This window comes from Colletotrichum jinshuiense, chromosome 5 (genome assembly GCF_051148585.1).
Source record: "Colletotrichum jinshuiense chromosome 5, complete sequence".
NCBI classification, from domain to species: domain Eukaryota; kingdom Fungi; phylum Ascomycota; class Sordariomycetes; order Glomerellales; family Glomerellaceae; genus Colletotrichum; species Colletotrichum jinshuiense.
The window spans coordinates 3,508,576-3,528,932 of record NC_139312.1 but is presented as its reverse complement, the minus strand read 5'-3'; the positions used below and the strand labels follow the sequence as shown (position 1 = coordinate 3,528,932).

Here is a 20,357-nt window from a genome sequence, read left to right as displayed (position 1 = left end):
ACGAGGAGTAGACAACACCTGAAAATGGCATTGTGTCTTTATTTGATCGTTCAATTGGAACAGGGCTTAGGTGCAGGGTTCAACACCGCCACAGGCATACAAGCCACAGCCAAGGGAGCATGCACAACCGTAGCTACCCATATGTAGTCCTTTGTAATTTTTCCTCTATAAGTAGCTCCGTAGGTATGATTAAATATCAGGCAGAAAGAGAATATTACGCACGAACACACAGACAATTGATTTGTAGTTGTATAATACTTTGCAGTACGTAGGTCGTGACGCCGCCAAGACAGACTGTCAGAGATGCAAGGGATAATATAAAGGCGACAAGAAGAGTTACACAGGGGCGAAATAAAAGGAGACAAGAAGACGAGACAAATAGTAAAGGAAGAAATATTAGAGTGGACGAAAGAAAAAAGGCTAGGATATAGATGACAGACCAAGTTTAGAGACTTATATATCTACTTCTGTTGATTTTTACCATTGGGAAAAGCCGGCAGCGAAAATCTTTTGTGCAGAATTTCAATTTATCGGAAAAAGACATATAATAAACTCACCACGGTAACTTTGATCACACAATTTGATAAGTGCCACCAACTGTCATCTTGACCAAAAAAAGATGAGATGTTCTGAGGCTAATAGCGTACTTTTTCAAAAGTTTCTAGTGGCATGGTTGCCGATTAAGCCGGCATATGCATGCACGTGTTGCCACTAAGCCGTAAAATATGACTCACCGCTTAACTAAGCTTTGTATCTTTCTCCGTCGACATCATCAACAAATACTTGAGAGCCTCCCATAACCGGCTACAATACGCATCAAACCGTTAAGTAATAAGACGACAAACACATACCATGTGGAGGAGGTTGTTTCCGTCATCCGACTCTCAGAATCCATCGCCGCAGGCCCAAGCGCGACCAACGGATGAACCTGATCTCACACCCACCTACCAGTCATGGCATGAGTTCAACCAAGACACCGCGCAATGGACACCAGTCCCAAACGCCACAAATACCAGCCCACCGACGGACCTGAACGAATCCGGTCTGAAGTTTACTCTAGCGACGTGGAACATTGACGCATTTTCTCCGCTGCCGAAAGACCGACTCACTGGCATATTCTCCCGCATGCTTGACCACGCGCCGGCCCCAGATATCATCTTTCTCCAAGAGGTCAACAGACCCATGGTACCCATAATTTTGAACGAAGAGAGAATTCGCGAAGGCTGGTACTCTAGCGAGAAAGACACTTATAACTGGGGCGGTCAACTGTTCGCAACAATGGTACTCATGTCGAAAGCCCGATTCTCACTTTTAGGCAGATCGGCTTACGGTGCTCTCGGGAGAGTTTCACGAGTCAAGTTTCGGACAAGATACGGCAGAGACGCACTCTGTAGCGAAATAATGCTCCCGTCGAAGCCGACAACAAATATTGATCGTCCTACATATAAGTGCGTGCGGCTCGTCAACGTGCATCTAGACTCACTTGCGATAACGCCTTCCCGTCGACCCCATCAACTATCAGTCGTATCAAACCTTCTCCATGAAGTAGGATGCGGTCTGGTCGCTGGAGACTTCAACCCAGTTCTTCCGGAGGACCAGGCACTCATCGAAGAGAACAATCTCGTTGATGCTTGGAAGGCTGTGCGAGGCGAAGAGCCTGGATACACATGGGGAGTGGATGGCACCGAGCCGTACCCGCCCAATCGAATGGACAAGGTTGCAGTGGTGGGTCTTAGGCCTTTGCAAATGGAGGTGATGCATCCAGATACCATCGTTGTTCCTGGTGCCGAGGTAAGGACTGTGCTTTGGAGTGACCACTCTGGTCTGAAATGCACTTTTGAAATCAATGAGGACTGAGGTGCCGAAAAGAATTCTAGCTTAGAGACTTCTTGCGTCTTGGGTGTCTTAGGAGCCGAATTAGACTGTTCCCCGAGCAGCTAGCAAGCAACGTCAATGAAAGGCGCAATCGAAGAAACAGTGTTGAAGAAGATCGCTTGAATTCAATTTAATTTCTTGCTGGTGAAGACCACCATTGCTGTGATGTTTTTGTCTGGTTGGCCTGAGTCCTGAATGTTAGCAAAACAGGGGCATTCATGGTTGCCTGCAGCAATAGGCACCGAGAAGTGCCGAACACCCTGTACACGGTTGGCTCCTTCTGACTTGCTCGGCCCTTGTGCAGTTTCATGCGCTCGTTGCTTTCCAGATACTCGAAACTCTTCCATGCTTCCTCACTTGCAGGCTCTTCATTTCAACCTTTTGGCGACATATATCAAGCTCTTGACTACTCAATTCCTCCGGAAACCCAGCTGTCCATTCGTAAATGCACTTGCATCTCTATAATATTTTGTTAATTTCTGCGGTCGCGCCCGTTATTCCCGATCTTCCCGTTTCTGCCATCATCTAAATCCCAGGCGACAGCCGCATCAATGTTGCAATCGCTTGATGGGGCTTCCGATCTGATCAATTGCGTGCCGGACATGCGGTATATATACGTTTTTCCGGCTGTGTCACTTCGACGCAAGCCGCACCACCGACGAGTGCGGTCCCGACTCACAGTAACGGTTATGCAGGGTTAACCAGCAGAATTTACTGGTGCAGTTTCTCTGCATTTCAGTGCGGTATCAATCATAAGCTTCAAAGCTCCCGTTTCCTGGTTTACCCAAACAATTCTCTGAATAAATCCATTTCAGCCAGCCACAATGTAAGACTGCTCACTTTACTATCTCGGAAGAATACCGAGCTTAGTGGTTCGAAGCTTAAGATTGCCTTACTACTCACTCCAGGTTTTCCGGGACAGCGTTGTCAAGATATCGTTCCAGTCGGGTAACGTGAGATGGTTAACTGGCCTGACTGGCGGCACCGGCTAGCGCCCCTCGAGTTTTAATCCACTAGGAACATGTCGTGATGCCGCAACCCATCCGGGCAGCCTTGCGCAGCCTGCCGTAGAGAACCACTTCTCCGGTCCGACCAATTCGCCCCACAACGATGGTCCAAGGCGAAGTACAAATAGACCTTCGCCCCCGATCCATAGTTAATGAGACAAGCCGTCTATTTCACACTATTCTGCCGCGTAGTATAAGTAACCCCGGGCATGCGACAGAACACTTTGTCTCTACCAAAAATGCAGGTAGCTAGATTAGGGTAAAGTGCTATGAAGTGATTATAGCCACATTACAGTAGTTTTCTTTGAATGGGGCGGGGCATAACAGACATGTCCATCTTTAATCTCAGGCCACAAAAAACAGTTGGCGAACTAATTAACTTCAATTAAGTAGACAGTTTTGATTGCAGCGTGCCTTATATCCCGATGTTAAGATAACCCCCATTTAACTGAAGGCATTAGCCTATAGTCGATTAAATCGACATCTTCGACAGGCCCGGATACGGCATCGAGCGCACTCATAGATATACAGGGGTAATAAGTCATGGCACTCCTCACACCGGTAAGGACCGCCTCGGCTTCTCCATGTGTTATGCATGCACTGATGGTTCACGACTAGATTTTGTGCCTCTCTCTCGACCCATCGGGCCCTCCTTTCGGGATTCAGGTGAAAGGCGTTGGCATCCCTGTTCACAATGGCATTGGCGCGAGCGTAGAGTCGCTCCTCGTTCCACTGTGCACAGGCGCAGTTCCTCCACTCCAGGCCACATACGTAACAGAACTGCGCTCCGCAGCGACAGGCTAGATGAAGGTGTTAGATCAGGTTGGGTGGCAAGATGTTTTGGTGAATATGGCTCACTCATATGGTTGCATCCCAACTCTAGCTCTACAACTCTACGACAAGAGAAGCACCGCTGCCAGCCATTCGTGGCGGCAATCTGCAGCAGATTTTGCGTTAAAGTGTCCTGCTCGCAATCTTGAGCCTTATGCTCTGCCCCCTTACACAAGACACAAGTCTTGTGACTGCATCGTTGACAAGTTGCGACGTCGGCTTTGATGAACTCTTTTGGTATGAATGCCGAGCATGTTTGCTTATAGAAATATGTCTGGTTTGGGGTTGATAGTTCAACCGCTTTAGCGTGAAACTCCCCTAATAGCTCTGAAGGGAGAAACAGCTGGTTATCGTTGATGGGAATAGGCTTTCTATAGCATCTAGGAGGGAAGAGTGATTCATCTGTGAGTAATGTTTTGAAGAGCGTCTTTAGGCAGGTTTAGCAGTATTTGTGGCTGTATGGGCAGCACGCTACATCGGTAAAGGTATAACTACTGAGACAACTGTTGCATTGCCTTTTCTGTCGTCTGACAACTTTTGTCGTCCTGTTTGTCTGACCCCTAGATGCTGCCCATGCAGATGACTCAGGTTGGGCTAGAACATCTTCATCATCGCCATCTGTAGATATGTAAAGGAATTTGAGTTTGCTTAATAGCTTGTCATCTACATCTGCTGTAGGTTTTGCCTCATTAACATCTGCAGAGGGATCGTCATTGACCTGACTCTTATAGCTGAGACGAATGGCTATTTTTCTGTCTTCTGCAGCCTGCTTTTCTTCAGTTTCAAGACTACTGACAAGCTGTCTGTCGAGCTGGTTGGCCCTTGCTATACTCTTACACATTTGTTTGTCCAAGGCGAGGAGGATGCAAGACTGAAGCTCTGACGTGTAAACATCAACGGCGAAGTCTGCATCGGATAGTTCGTCCTGTCTACCCTTTCCCTTCCTGCTTTGTTTGATACTCTCTAGATCATCAAGCTGCATCTGAAGGAAGACATAAAGTGTCTCATCATCGACGTTGTGGCACATCATCGGAAACTTGTGAGGAAGTTAGGAGAATAATCACGACATAACGTCGGCCACCCACTTTTGGCCACCCCCACTGTTGGCCACCCAAAAATGCCTCAACACCACGATAGATATACTTCAACCCTAACTTCCACAACTTTTCCACTTTACATCCAAATCACTTCGTTTTTTCAGCATCACTTATTTCAACCTTAATGGGCTAGTATACCGAATATGAGATTCATCAGGCTCTTCAAGCTATTACAGCTGGTCAATCTATCAATAGGGCTGCTATAGAATGGGGCATACCTAGGTTAACACTTCGCTATCGGCTCCAGGGCAGTCAACCTAGGAAGGTTGCCTTCATAGACCTCCAGCGGCTCTCTTAGAGCCAGGAAAGCAAGCTGGCTGAGTAGGTTTGTATCCAGGCTGCCCTTAGAGTTGCCCCAACCTATTAACAAGTGAAGGAATTCGCCAAGCGTGTCTTACACGCAAATAGGGATACCCAACCACTTAGAAAGAACTAGATAGACGGCTTCAAACAAAGGAACCTATCTATTGCAACTTAGAGAAGTCAAGCAATTAATTCTAGACGTATTAATAGAGCCTCAGCTGACGTACTAAAGGACTAGTTTAAACACTTTGACATCTTTTAGATCAACATAACTAAACCAGCTAATAGATACAACATGGATAAGACTAGTATTCTTAAGGGTAAAGGATCTAATAGGCTGGTGATAGGTTCGTCTAAGACTAAGTTAGTTTAAAAGAAGCAGCCTGGATTAAGGGTTTAGATATCTATTATTAAGTGTATCTTAGCTGAGTGCTAAGTACTACATCCTCTTATTATATATAAGGGTAGATTAGTCTAACAGTAGTAGTTCCCTCTAGATCTTAACCTTTATACCAACTAGGAGTTTACTACAACAGATAATAGTTAGATAACTAACTAGACTACTGTTAAGTAGTTGCAGAGGGTGTTTATTCCTTAGACTACCTATAAGGATAGGTCTAGCCAGCTTAAGGCTAGACTATTAATTCTAGATAGGTATAAAAGCTACAAGACAACAGACTTTATATAGATATACTACATCAACAAGATCTACCTATTATTTCTACCACTACATACATCCTACATCCTCCAGCCACTAGATTAATTAGTCTTTAGGCCTTTAAAAGTAGCCTACAGAAAGCAGCTTAGCTGGCTTACTTTATGCAACGATACCACTATTATTAGTAAAAGGAACTTTATAGATTACTACCAGAAGGCACGTTTAGCTGCCCTCACGAAGCAGAATATCACAAGTAGCTGGAAGTAGACCAGATTATAGCCTGTATTAATAGCGAGGCCTATAATAAGCAAGCTGCTGCTGTTAGCACTAACTACACCAACCACACCAGCCAACCAGACTACCTAACTAAGCCAGGGCAGTATACAGGCTGCTTAGGATGTCAATAAATAGGATTCCACAAGATCTACTGTTGTGTAGTCTACACCTAGAAAGACTAGAGATCTGTCAGACCAGCTTAGATCATTCAGCCAGCTTAAGCCGGGCAGTCAAAACGTCAACACACGACGCCAGCTATTCAGAAAGGTTAAAAAAGGATTCCATAAGCAGGCCTACCAACTGGCAGTTACCCAGCAAGAAATTCACTACCTATAGAAGAAGGTTGACGATGGGAAGAAAAGGAAGAAGCAGAAGGTCAAAATAGACCCCAATACGAAGTTCGCGAATATCCAGGATATACGGCGCGCCCAACAAGAAGCTGGTGAAGCTGAAAGTGGGATAGATGAATCCAGCGCATCTGATTACCCTAGTGAATCAGAAGACTGTATTGTAGTTGGTGGTGGGTAGAGTCAATAGTTAATTGAAGTTGATACCCATGGTACGGTTGTCCTGGTATTTTGGGTGGCCAACAGTGGGGGTGGCCAAAAGTGGGTGGCCGACGTTATATACAATTACAGTCAAACTGGTGTACAAACGATACATACCCGATTTATTAATGCAATCAACTAGACTTAGCGTCTTTATGAATACAGTGACGAGTTTACCGTTCGGTTAGATTTTTCTGGTGTAAAGCCGAATTTTTTAAGAAAACACTCTAGAAAGTTAAAGTTCAAAATCCTCAGGTCCAAGTGCTCTATGATCAAGGATGCGGCCCACATGCGTTTTGTCGATAGACTCGCAATTTCGCCTTATCTTGGTCATGAAAACCCTCATAAACTGGACCAGCGCCTCATCAAATATGTCAATATCCCGACAAGAATCTTTTTTTAAACCATGAGACTTATCGCCATTAAGTCCCTCAGATAAACAAAGAAATTTGCAGATATCGGTATACTCCTCAAGTGACTTGACATAGAGCTGGCCAGAAAACAAATTCAGTTCGGTGGTAAGCCTGCGATGTAAAGAGCGAGTTACTGCACGGTGTGGAATGGTGTATAGATCCAAAGAATCGAGGGGCTGCAAGCCCATGTTCGGACGCGGGGCGTATAAGTGCAGCGAGACGAGTTTGGACAGCCTTATTTCTGGAAGAAGCTCCTGCGCCTCATAAGGGCTGATGATGATTGCAACCTTAATAACACCGGTTTCCGAGGCGCTTGTCAGTATCCACTGTACAGATCTCTGGAAGAGATCTGATATATAGTTACTGCCGAATGGTATAATGGTTCGTACGAAGTCTGCCGTCACCAGGAACCCCTGGGGAAGCTTTTTCACATCGAAGTGTTGCGCGGCGCTGGTGTCTGCCACTGCCATGAATGCTGACATGTAAGCATTGGACTCAGCTATGAGAACGCCTTGGGATACAAATTGTCGAATGTCCGGGTGCACAGAGTGTACTGCGGGGCTTGCAGGTGGCGGCCTCTGGATCTGTCTCTCTTGCTCAACTTCTGGCGATAGTTCACGTTCCTGCTCCTCCCTAAACGTAGACGAGTCGAGATCGACACCTCTGAATTCAAGAAGTCTCTCAGTGATGGCGTCACAACCAGACTGGGATGCAGAGCTAGACACTTCGGCTATGCGATGCTGGGTGGGTCTATATCTCGTCTCGAGAGTTTGGGCTTCGTCCTCGAGGAAGCTGTCGGCGTTTTCACCTAGTTGGGTCGATCCGTTCACGTAGGCTGCCGCCCACAACGGCTTTTGGCGCTCGTAGCGTTGACCCTGGTTTGCCCACAGCCTAATGCCCCGTCTGAGATCAATAAACGTCTCGGAAATAGCCCACTCAAGAATGTCGACAACAGTTGTTGCGGGGTTTTGGGTTTCAAGCCGTGGATTTATCTTCTGTTGAATCTCTTCTGGGACACAAAAGATTACGGACTGCCCTTTCCCCAGCTTCCGCATCCTCATGCAAGCTAGAGTGACCCCCTGTCAGCATGTGTTCCTGGCCCTCGTATTGAGTTCATTAATCATCAACTTACCTTGAACTAATCTATCCTTGGTTAAATTTGCCCCGAGAGTCACAGCCGCCCGATACGTTAGGGGCAGTTTTAGGTCTGTCCCTCTGGTGTGGGCCTCGTCAAGGAAAACAAGGCAAACATCAGTTTTGTTAGCGAACGGGGATGCCAGGAATATTTCCACATGGTCCTGTCTGTCTACCACACATATCTGATCGTTCTCGTCGCAAAAGATAACGGCTTGGGTGTTTTCGTTGTCCTCTATCATTTGGAGCCACCGCTTCGCGACTTCCAAGTTATCAAGCTCAAGAATTTGTGCGCCAACATCTAGAATGACTCGCACGGGCGGTCTCAGTTGAGCCACTGTCTTTAGCAAAGTCTCTGCATCCGATTGAAGGGCCGTCTTGGGCTTCTGAATTAGGACCACGGAATTTTCATCCTGGAGAAGATGCTCTAAGACAAGGGCGTTCGTGTGCTGTTGTTCGCGGTTGTCTAGTTGTGAGACGGCGAGTGGCAAAAAAGCTCGCGAGTCGTTAGTTCCGCTGAACCCTGTGGATGGGTGAGGTTTTTCCTTGCCAAGGTCCCATCCCGATGCTGAGAGCTTATGTGGAAATTCTTTCAGCTCCCTAGGAAACACTATGTGCTCGAGAAAGTAGTCGACCACGGCTTTGGCATATTTCAGACACGGAAACACCTTCTCTATGCACTGCAGGCGATCTTCCAAGTTGATACCCAGTAGCTGATGGAACGCATGTGGCAGAAAATCGCTGTCCGCTACCCAAACACCATATTCCATGTCAGCCTGGTCAGATCGTACGAGGTGATTGAAACTAAGGAACAAATCGTCGTCTGTTAAGCCTTCGTAATAATAGCTTAGTGAAGTAAGAGTAATAATCACGTCCGGATGGCTGAACTCGGACCGAGCAGTGGGGTTGTCTTTTGCCCGAAACGGCACCGCAAGACGAGTGCTGGGATTCCTGTTCAGATCCAAGCCGTAATCGACTCTCCACCGCTTTTGGCAGAACACAAACCCGAGGACTTGTAAAGCGATGAGTCCACGTAAAAGAAGTACCGTGTTCTTTGTCGACTCAGACCACAGTCTGGAACCCTCAACCGAGTTGATCTCCTCCGCCATGAGGCGAGGCTTCGAGATATAGATGAACACGGCGTCCTGAACCTCCTTTGTCTGTGTTGCCATGGGCAGTCCCGCAGGCCCATTGGTGCTGAGATGCCTGGAAATCAGTCTGAGCAATCTTTCTTTCGCATCATCTTGCAGGATTCTCAACCGGGGGAAACATCCTCGATGTCTGGGTGAGATTTCTATCGAAGTGGGAAACTCCTCTTCCACCTGGGGTAGAAACTTTCGAATGACATCTAACACATGGTGTATACAGACCCATCGATCTGGGCTATGTTCGATTGGTCGTTGAGTGCCCATGGTATAAACCAGCTCAAACTTCACATTGAAGTTTTCGTCGCTTTCATCGATAATGTCGCGGGATGACTGGTCTAGAAAATGTTTTGTCTGGAGTAGGGAGCGACTAACCTCCACCCTTCCAGAAATGGCACTTTCTATCCCCATTAACTGGAAAGACAGAATGTGCTCGGGTTGGACCAATAAAACACCCCTAGACTCCATGCAATCGCGACAAAGAGATCCTATTGCCACCGCCTCGTTGAGTCCCACTCGGAGGGCGCGGGAAAATGGCATGTGGAAGACGCGTCTGTTAAGCATCCCGCCGAGTTTGGATTCGAGCATCTGGAGCATCTGCCTCGACTGAGGTTTGGCGACGACGACACGAACGATTCGAGAAGCGTCTGCAAGAGCAGCCGCAACTATGGGGACGATCACTGAGGACTTCCCTTCACCCATGTTCAACTGCATGACGGCGTTCTTTGCTGAGGGCGGGTCGCGCATTTTCTCCGCGATGCTCTCTTGGACTTCCCGGACCATGATGCCGCTCTCAACCTCCAACAGTAGTGTGTCAGGATGGTCCAGAGGATTCCAATTGGTATGGCCCGGGTTCCGCAGTTCGTTAGTGAGAGTACCAACGTCATCCCAACATGCCAACATCCGCTCCGCTCGCTGGAGCTGGGTCATGGCAATGGCATACTCAGAAATGTATTTTTTCCATCCCTCTGGCGTACTGCTGTGATGGTCTTTGTTGAGCCGCTGCAAAATCAAGGTTGGTGATATCCTAGGTCTTGAATAGAGGTCGAACGGCTTGACTGCGAAATCATCTTGTTCAGCCTTGGGGTTGAGGATTGCTTTTACCATGGCGTTATACTGAATTCCTACTTGTTTTTTACACTCTTTGAAATATAGTGTAAGGTTTTTTTCAATGTGCGTTCCAGAAATCCGAGTGCGGTCGCTCACAGTGTCTGCGTGTTGCATGGCACGCAGACTTGTTTGCAGGTCGTTCACATATCTTTTCTCATACACATTTTCTGCTCTGCCTTCCAGCTTATTAAGAAGCCTAGGGAGACGGTAAATTCTTTCTTGAAACAAAGGTAGAGTTTCTACTCTCAACATCCGAATCTCCTGTGCAGGAGGTGGTGGCACGGAGAGCCCAAAGCTGTCATCGGTACCCAAGAACCGAGACTTCTTCGTCGAGATCCACATTGGCGTTGTCAACAAAGGCGTGGTAATCTCTAAATTCCTTAGTACTGAGGGTAGCCTTTCCCCAATTTCCCGCAGATACTTCTTGAATAGGAGGTTGTCGTGCCATGTTTTGAAGTGATTCTTGATGCTCGGCAAAACTTGATCGACATTTATGTACCTATACCACATCTCTCTGTCCTCGTGGCTGGATGGAATCTCTGGCATTTTACAAGGCCATTGGGATTTGAGACGGTTGACGAAAATGGTCGCCGCGCGATTTCTATTCTGGTGAAACATACTTCTCTGTCGTTGTTTGAACGCTTTATTGGACTCGCACGAGCCTCGTTTAAGGTTGAACTCGGGACAGTATTCGAAGGGCCGAAATCCCGACGCAAGACTTGTCTGTAGCTTATTACTGTCCAAATTAGCGCCGGCTGCGAGGTTGAAGCTGCCAGCACGAGGGGCGCATAGTTGGTTCATGCTGGGGGTCGTCCGGAACGATGCCAGCGTTTGGATGACTGCCATATCTGCATCATTTGCAAAGGCAAGTGTCGCCAACCATATCATTATATCAAACTTTCCAACAGTAGTAAGGAGATTATTATGCAGAGCAATCCAATGTTTGGTAATGAATTGAGAGGACTCCAATAACAGACCGGCGTCATAAGCAATCTTTTCCGATGGGGCTAGAATGCCGTGACCAGATATTTCTGGCCCTTTTGCAAGGTAGCTCCAGAGGTGGCTATGAATGTTGTGTGAAAGATGATGAACTAGAATGGACTGTCCAGAATAGATGACCTGCGATATCGAGTATGACTTTGAACTCGACACCGACGCACCTCGATCTCTGGGCACATACAACTTGTCTTTCGTAGTGGAATGACGCTCTGCCCCAAAGCCCGACACTCGAAACGTGGAAGACCGAATATTGTCTCGCTCAAGAAGAGTTGGGGAGACGTGGTCTAATGCTGTGGGGTTGAAGTATTGGTGTGGGTGGAAAAACTCCGACCTCGCTGCTTCAGCAAAGATACACCGTACATGCTCGAAGAAAAACCCATGCTGAGACAGAAAACTGAGGTGCGGCAACCAATCGACAGTTTGCATGACACGTTCGTGGGCGGGGTAATAGGACCTCCCAGGGGTAAGTCGTGCAAGAAGACCCAGGATTTGGACGTTCTCTTTCGTCAAAATATCAAATGACTTGACTGAAGCAGAATTGAGTATGGAAATAGCCTCCTCAGTACCCGTTTTTCCAGAGAGTGAGTCTGGGAGGCAAAACGAAGTCAAAGCATGAAGATAACTGAGGAAGAGTTTGCTCTGCCGGCTTCCGTTGCTGATGAGTCTTCCTAACTTATCGTCGACATCATAGGCGTGGGCTCTTTCCTTGAGGCCTTTGCCTATTCTGACTTGGACATGGCCTTGTGTGGCGGCGTATGTTATTGGTCCCTCAAAGACTAAAATTTTGCGGCTAGCAGGGAGGGCAGGATGCTGAGGGCGGTTGGCTCTCAAGACCAACTTGTCCTTTAGCCCTGTCAAAGTTCCAATCGACTGGCAAGGATCCACTACCATGCCGCGATATTGCCTCGATACCAATGATGTGGTCCCCGGCTCCAAGCTGAAGTCAAGCCCGCGACGGTGAAGATCGACAGATATCAGCGGTTTGGAGTTGCGATACATGATGTGCATCCAGAACTGCTCCTCAAGCGGCGCGAGGATTTCCGCCAGCAACTTTGCCGAGTCGCTGTTGACGTCTATGAGGGTGTACTCATCCCGAGAGAGCACCCAGCGACCAGAAGCCTGAAGCCGTCGGAGCTTCCAATTTGATGTCGCATATTCCCACGGGGTGATACCGCCGCGGAACTCAACGCAATCCTCATCGTGATTGTACCAATGCACATAGTCTTGAACAAACGAAGTAGGAACCTTTCCCAGCAAATGGCGAGATGGTACCAAATCGAACTTTTTCGCGCCTCGGACGGCGTGCACCAGGAGGTCAGGTTCCAATACCCCAGAGCCATTGGCGAGACATAAATGAACTTCATGCTCAGCATATTCTGTTTTGGAGGAAAATTGCATTCCTGGGACGGGGCTGAGCATAATTTCAATGGACAATCGGCCGAATAGTTTTTGGTACGTCGGGTGGACTAAATAGTCTCTTGGAAGCCTATCCAATGGGACACCGCTCACAAGAAGCTCTCCAGTAAGAAGATTGAAGTGGACGGAAAGTGGTTGGGGGTTCGCGGTGAAGCTAACAAGCCAATGATCATGCTTCTTTGAGAATGCACTCCAGTTGCCGCTGGGTTTGTACACAACCCAGGATGCGTGGATTGCATTATCAATCGAGATTGTGCGATGCTTGACAATTATCTCTGCCAAGTATCGGTAACAACAGTAAGACATTCGCTGCCATCGGGAGTGTAGATATTGAACCGACATGTCAAGGGAACTGAGCAGCGACTGAGAGTATTCCTGGATTCCAATGGAGCATTGAAGGAATACAGATGCATTTCTGTCGTCGGAAAGAATGGATTGCTGGAATCCTTTTTCCATGTTGAAAGTATCCGAACAAATCAAGAAGAACACCATTGCTCGGCGCTGCAAAACAATTTTCTCTCCGTCGTCGAGCGTCTGTCGAACCTTTCTCCTGAGATTATTAGACCAATCAAACGTTATCCTTCTCGCGTCGCTCAAATAATCGAGACATTCTTGCTGGATGATTGTAGATTGAGTAAGGGAGAGTAATCGACAAGTCAGAGATATGAAAGTGGCAAGAGCTGTTGAAGACTGCCAGTTCTCTTCAAATCGTTCAGTAGCACCCCGGATGCCTTCAAGAAGCCTACGCGCAAAGGACGTGTCTTCGCAAATGACGTGGGCGCTTCTCGCCGGTGAGTCGCCGCCCGGGCCGGCTTGGTAGATGCATTGCAGAACCACCAATCCCGCTTCTCGCTTCTTAAAGTCGATTGTCGACGAGAAAAGTTGGATTAGTATGTTCTGCCACTGAATCCTGTAGCCGAGAGGGATTTGTGCTAGGGATTTGTACTCGTCCAGAGGCATATCATCCGGGCAGGCGTGTTGCGCGGCGATAGCCGTGTTTGGCGGCGGACCATTGGGGCTCGATGCAGGACGGAAAAGAAATTGCTGCAATGAAGACGAAGCCTGTGGCAGCTGGTATGTGCACTGCTCCTGTATTGTATTTGAAATCTTGAAAGAGTTCACAAAGCACGATCTTCTGCGATCATAATATTGGTAACGCAGCCCATTGTTAAGCAAAATTTGGGATTCAACGGCGTGTCCAACGGAAACGCGGTTTCGATGCGTCACTACGTTTGGCTTTTCTCCCGAAAGGGGCCCAATGTTCTGAGATGTGACATTGTTGCAGAAATATTGCGCAAGACCATCGTAGTCCTGCAAGGCGTAGTGCCACTGAGGTCGAGTCTGAGTGGTGTATTCAACTTTGAGAACATCGAGAAGAATAAACATGCTGGCGTCTCTCCAGTGTCCGAAAGCCTCTGGAAGTGCAAGTTCGACCACAGCCGATTTTGCCTCGAGATCCCTCATCGGTAGAGGCCATTCGTGAACATTAATCTGAATGTTTTCTGCTTGGCTTAAGTATGAGTGTCGCGTGCACCACCTCTTGTGGTTCGAAGAGTAATTGCCAGTCTTATAATCAAATACATCCTCATATTCGCACACGCTGGAGTCGTACTGGCGGATAAGGGAATCATATGTAGCTTTTTTTTTCGCGAACTCCCGGCGCTTGTCTTCTCTGTCTGAAGTCGCTTTGGATTGTATATCGCGTAAAAGTTTTTGATGCTTAGGGGATTGATTAAAGTATCGCACTGCAAAACAATTAGAGGTTCCAAATGACGAGTAAATGCTGCAAGTGGATGACCCCGGCTTGCAGTTATCGGAGCGATTGATCAGATATTTCTCGGCCTTAAACAGCCGCTCCATCTGTTTTCTTGGCGGCAGTAACAGGTTCTGAAATAAATGCTGTGGGATTCCAGGATTATAATCGCTCAGTAATGGGTGAATGCGAATAGCAACGATGTCGCAGGCGATCCAGAGTTCTAGGATGATTAACAACATGGTGGACGTTGATTCGGGGTTTCCATGATACATGCCACTGGCAGCGTGGTAATAGCACTCGATGAGATGTCGAAGCTGAGCGCAGGTAGTGGTATGATTCTGTACCAACTGCAACCTCAACCAGGTCTGGAGATTATTTTCAATCCAAGACTCAAAAGATGTGAGGTGAAGCAGTAAGTGGCTTGGGTCAGACGAGCCGATGGATTCCGGCAAAGTGTCAGAGTCATAGTGGTGCAAGGACCAAGATGGGTTGAAGCTGCGACTGCCAGAACCATTTTTCCGCTGTTTGATTGAAGCGAGGAACAAGTCTAAATCCGAGAGCTGCATGGTTGTATCTTTTTGGAAGTCCATAATCTCGAGGCGAGAAAGCTTCGGGTCCAAACTGGGCGAATTTCGCTTCTGGATCACTGACCATCTGTCGGCAAGGAGCGTGTTTGCGTTACGCATTCGCTCGTAAGCATGCTTCAAAGCGGCGTGTTCAGTCCCAGATCCCAGCTTGTAGAGTCTTCTAGAGAGTTTCCCCGTCATAGAATACAGTACATCGGAGCGAACCCCAATGTCGGTGCACTGCTGAAGAACCTCGGCCATGAGAAAGATCATAAAAGTCTTGTAAAGGTTAGGACACAGACCAAGATGCTGCGTTGATCGATTAAAGACCAGCTGAAGGGCCACACGAATGAGCATCCACGTTGGTGATCTCCGCCAGGGGAGGTGAGAATATTGCCAGAGCACTTCTTCCCTAGTGTTCTTCCAGATCCTGTTGCCTTCAAAGGATTGTCCTACTACCATCAAGAAAGCGTACACGAGCTCGGTGACCATTTTAGGGTGGGTGGTGTCGCGATTCTCGTCATGCAGTTGTCCTGCTTTCTTCACCTTGGGCTGGGTGTCAGCTGCTGGCTGGGCACTCATTCTCGCCAGGGTCGCGGCCAGAGTCTCGTTGAAGCCAGACTCGCAGGCTCTGTCAAGACTAATGGAGACAGCCGTTCCTGGGAAGCTCCTGCGCAATCTTCCTTCGGTCGTGTTCACAGCTTCATTGGTTGGCGATAGCTCGAAAGCTTCGATATGAAGAGCATCATCAGATCTGGTGATCAATACGCCGGCGTTTTGCTCCCTAACGTGTAAAGCAATCGCACCCTCTGTACTGCTCAGTTAGCCATAGAATTCTAGTGGCCAGCTTATCGGAGAACTTGCCGACGTCTCGCAAATGACGAAGCATCTTGATCAGCTCTCCCTCATCTATTGCAGTGGTCTTTTCCAAAGGCTTGTGAATGCGAATCATTGCTCGCATCATGGCAGTTGCCATTTTAGCGGGTCTTGATGTCTCATTTGCAATGTTGCTAAACTTGACGAGAGCGTCATGGGTGCACTGCAGCAAGGCTACTTCTCTCTCGCAAGTGAAGTCGTCGGCTTGGGGAAGATAAGAGGGGAGGAAGATATGATGAACAAGATAGAGAGCTGATTCACAAGACATCCTTTTGTCGTCGAGAGAATTCATTCCCGGGCGTGTTATGTTAGCTCAGGCTCCTGCGGCGTAAATAACAAGAGCGATAAGCGCGAAGGCAACAACAAGGTCTTGTTGAAATCAATTATGTTGAAGGGCTGGAGTCTCAAAATGGGGTGTATTTGAATTTCTCGAACGGTTTGACAGTATAGCAACGGAAGAACGGAATTACGAGGGGATGACTTGTATATAGAAATATTGACAACCGGGCGGCAACCGATCGGCTGAGGGTTGAAGGAGCCTTGGAGGCATACATCGATAATCACGGTATCTCCCAACGAGATAATGCAAGGGGGAAGTTTCATCGATGAAAGGAAAAGAAAGTTTGCAGATATTGGAGATACGCTTCCAATCAAATATGGTTTCCTGCGGGAGGCCAGCCTCTATGAATGATATGGGGAGTGAGACACACTTCCGATCAGATCCGGTTTCCTGCGGGAGGCCGACGTGAATGATATTGGTGGTGAGATGTGCTCCAATCAGATATGGTTTCCTGCAGGAGGCCGCTGAGTATGCTCGAAACTAGAATTCGGGAGATTTGAACAACAGGCTGTGCTCACATCAATCCCAAACGGGGCGTGTGATGAATTAAGAGGTGTTGGATTCGCCGGTGTTCGTTCATTGGCTATGTATCCCAACGGAGGGTGGAAGTCAATGAGGATAAGCTTCCTATCACCGGTGTGAGGCGCCGTCACTGATGACTTTTTGGTGGGATTCAACGAGTTCTGCGACAGTCAACAGTTGACTAGCTTTATATGCCACGAGAAACTTCAAATGAAACGATTGCTTATGCACTTCATATCTCTGCTCTTCACTGGCAATATTGTAAAGAGATAGGGAGAAGGGGTTGCATCGGGAATGGGTCGCGACACGTGAAATCGTCTTCCTACACGATGCGCCCGGCAGAGTCTCCGAGGGTTCACCGGGAAGTTGCCGATTAATCGCCGGGTTTCGGGCCAAGGCAAAATCCAGCACCAAAAGGGATTCAACCAGGTATGAGGCAATGTTTCTTTTGAGTACTATATGAAAGCATTTGCGCCAGTTTTACTAACTCTAACGTTCAAGGTGACTCTCCCTCGCGGTGGGACACCTCTACCATACAGGGTCCCAAACAAAGAGGTCCCGTCTGGCCAATTTGAACTCAACTTTCTCGATATCACCGCCAGTTAGAGATGCCCCTCCCCGCCTCGTATCTATGTTACTAGATGAGGCAATAGGAAAGCATAGAAAAGTCCCGATTCGAGATTTTGCGTCCTCGGCCGATTTGAACGAAGGTCTGCTTCGGCTTCAGCGTTACCGGAGTAACCAAGGCAATATCCTTCATTTCTCCAAAGGAGGAATTCAACCTTATTAAGGGTCACGGTTCAAATATCCCGGTCAAGTGCCAGTAGACTTTGAGGATGTCTAATGATTCAATGCTAGGTACTGGGCTTGAGCTGCCAGCGAAGCAACCATGCCGCCAATAAGTCATAACCCTAATTCCTACGACAAGAATCGTGGTGCATTAGCAGTCACAATGACTATACGATTTGTCCAAGTTGTAGGTGCATCTCCAGACGCTGCCTGATAGCTACCAGCTATGGCAATGACAAGGTTTAATTGGTTCCTGCACCCTGTTGGGGCGGCGACCCAGAATGAGTGTGCATGGTCAGAAAAGACTGACCCGTTTCTTTGGCAGCCGAACATTTATTCCGAAACTTCCTCCCGCTCCCGATCCCGTACCGCAGCATCGGAATCCCCAGCAACCTCCGCTCCTAGACTCCGGTGCACAGGCCTTGCATAAAATAACCTCGTCGAATATTTGTGGCATTCCATACCGTCCACAGTAGCATATGAATTCCGGTTGCGCAGCTGCCGATGGATCACGCACGAAGGCTGGCAAACATTGAGCTGCTAAGGAATGGTAAACACTTGCCCATTTCCCACTTGACGACCAGGTTGCCCATCCAAGCTTTCTCGCGGTGCCGACACCCCGCACCGAATCCGCCAAGAGCAAACGGACATACGGACCGCTCGACTTAATTCTGTTCAATCGGGTTAACCGCTGTGGCGTTTGAGCCGAGCTCGATGTGTCCATCTCTCGCAGGTATGCAAACGTTGTTATGCCCGCTGTGCTCCATGGCAGCAAATCGCGGTGTTTGGTCCTGGCACGGGGATTATGCTGAAAGGGGAAGGCGAGGCTGTTTGTTGCCGCATAGCGGGTGGAAAATGTCTTTAATTCGGCATCATATCATAAGGAGACACACACTCGGGTACAAAAGCTCACCGGCCTGTCTCATGCATACCTTGGCGTTCTTTACTTGCTAAAGGATGCGACATCCGGAAAGATGGCAACTGGACAGGGGTGCCCGTCGCCGGCTTTGATTGGGCGATCTTCCTCGAGAATATTGAAAGCCTGCTGTGTCTTCTCGACCGAGTCGACATCATCCGAGCCAATACGATACAGCCTTCTACATCGTCCGAACGTCGATGCGCATGCACATGCACGTACCCGGCGACCGTGACCGATATTGAGCAAACATGTCATATTGTGCCATCTGCCAGCGTCCTCCTCCGCCAGGTGCAACCAATCGATAGCTCGCCAAGATGCGTTGGACAAGCAGGAAACCGAGAATGCAGAAATGCTGGGAAACGCAAAGGGATGCCTACTTGACGGGATGGTCTAGTAGCACAGGCCGTACGTCCGAGAGCGCGTGCTGTCCAAGGTTACAAACCTACCATTAAAAGTTAGGACTTCAAATGAGGAGAGATTCCCTGCCATTCTTGCGTATCGGATTCCCAGGCATCGGCCGCCTATATTTTGATTTAGACTCCTGTGTTCAGGTCTCCGAAGTGGCACCCGATCATGTTTCGCCCACGCCCTCCGGTGCCGATTTTCTCCAAAGGAGCGAACAAGTGGGTCTCGCCGCCCACTCCCGGCCAACAACGAGGCGAGGTCAACCCTCGATACGACGACTTGAAAGACAAAGACAAGGACAAGAACAAGGACCATTGCACACTTTGTGGCAGCCCACTGCCACAAGACCTTGATCTAAGGCTTCCACACCTGGACCGCTGCCAAATGGCTATGGTCCACGGTTGGAGACTGAGTGACGATGTTTACATGGAAGGGAGTAAAGACAGCACCAAATCATTCCAATGACAACTGAATTAAGATGCAGCTCCCTTGAGAGGTAAGCCTTCAGCTGGCTGGATGTGTATTACTCAGTTCTCGGATTCTGACGTACCGATGCTGTCAAGTTACTGGTATTGGCTCTGGGGCCGATCCTGGTGCGGAGAGACCTCGGTGCCAAAGCGCCCATGTCGGATTCGGGGGCAATGGAGGGTCCCGGGGGGCACCGGGGCCCCACAAACGGCACGGTACAGAGGAGGATGGTTAGTCCGGCAAGGGAATAAAAGGCCGCAGGAGTACAGCGGGGGATAGCGGAGGCAGATTTGAAGAATAGTCATAAATTATCTTTATCACTTTGGGTGGGTTTTTTTTGTTTTACAAGTGTTAGTATTAGTGCGCATTGTGGTGGTAGTGATGGGAAGTTTGTGGTTTGAGGAGTTCGAGGTCTTATCGCATATCTTATCGAGTTCCTTATCGGACTTCTTATCAGACCGAAGCTCTTATCGGCCTCGGCTCTTTGGTACTCTTCATCTCCCCGCGACCTGTTGACTGCATCCGAATTTCTCTTCTATGTTTTTCCTCTCAGATTTGGACGTTGACAGTGCCGCCTTCGTCCCGAAACTCTCACTCTACCCGCACGTTGCGCGTGCTCTTGGCTTATCTCCTTCCCCCGACCAACGACGCCATCTACCTACACACGATGCAGCCGACAAGAGAGCGGCTGTGCCACAGTCGGCTCGGTCAGCCAACACCAATGCCAGGGTAGGATGATTTGTTTGCTTCAGCAGCCAACAAACATTGCCGCTGCTTCCTCTCTGCCCTTCACCGCCGCCGTCGACCCGCCCGCCCGAAACGAAAACTAATTCTGGTCAATCTTCCCGATTGCCAGCAACACCATCGTACGAATCTTGTCTCGCCAATCGACTCGAGCGTCACC

The 20,357-nt window shown here is 48.4% G+C and overlaps 1 protein-coding gene across 1 annotated transcript; it reads right to left on the bottom strand.

Moving 5' to 3' along the window:
• Window positions 1-8,946: 8,946 nt before the first annotated feature.
• Window positions 8,947-10,394, bottom strand: EsH8_V_000855 (uncharacterized protein; the record flags this gene model as incomplete). The annotated part of the gene is made up of 4 exons (XM_083273371.1): window positions 8,947-8,974; window positions 9,148-9,348; window positions 9,513-9,520; window positions 9,786-10,394. The coding sequence occupies 4 exons, from the start codon at window positions 10,392-10,394 to the stop codon at window positions 8,947-8,949; spliced, it is 846 nt and encodes a 281-aa protein (XP_083126086.1).
• Between the last annotated feature and the right edge of the window lie 9,963 nt (window positions 10,395-20,357).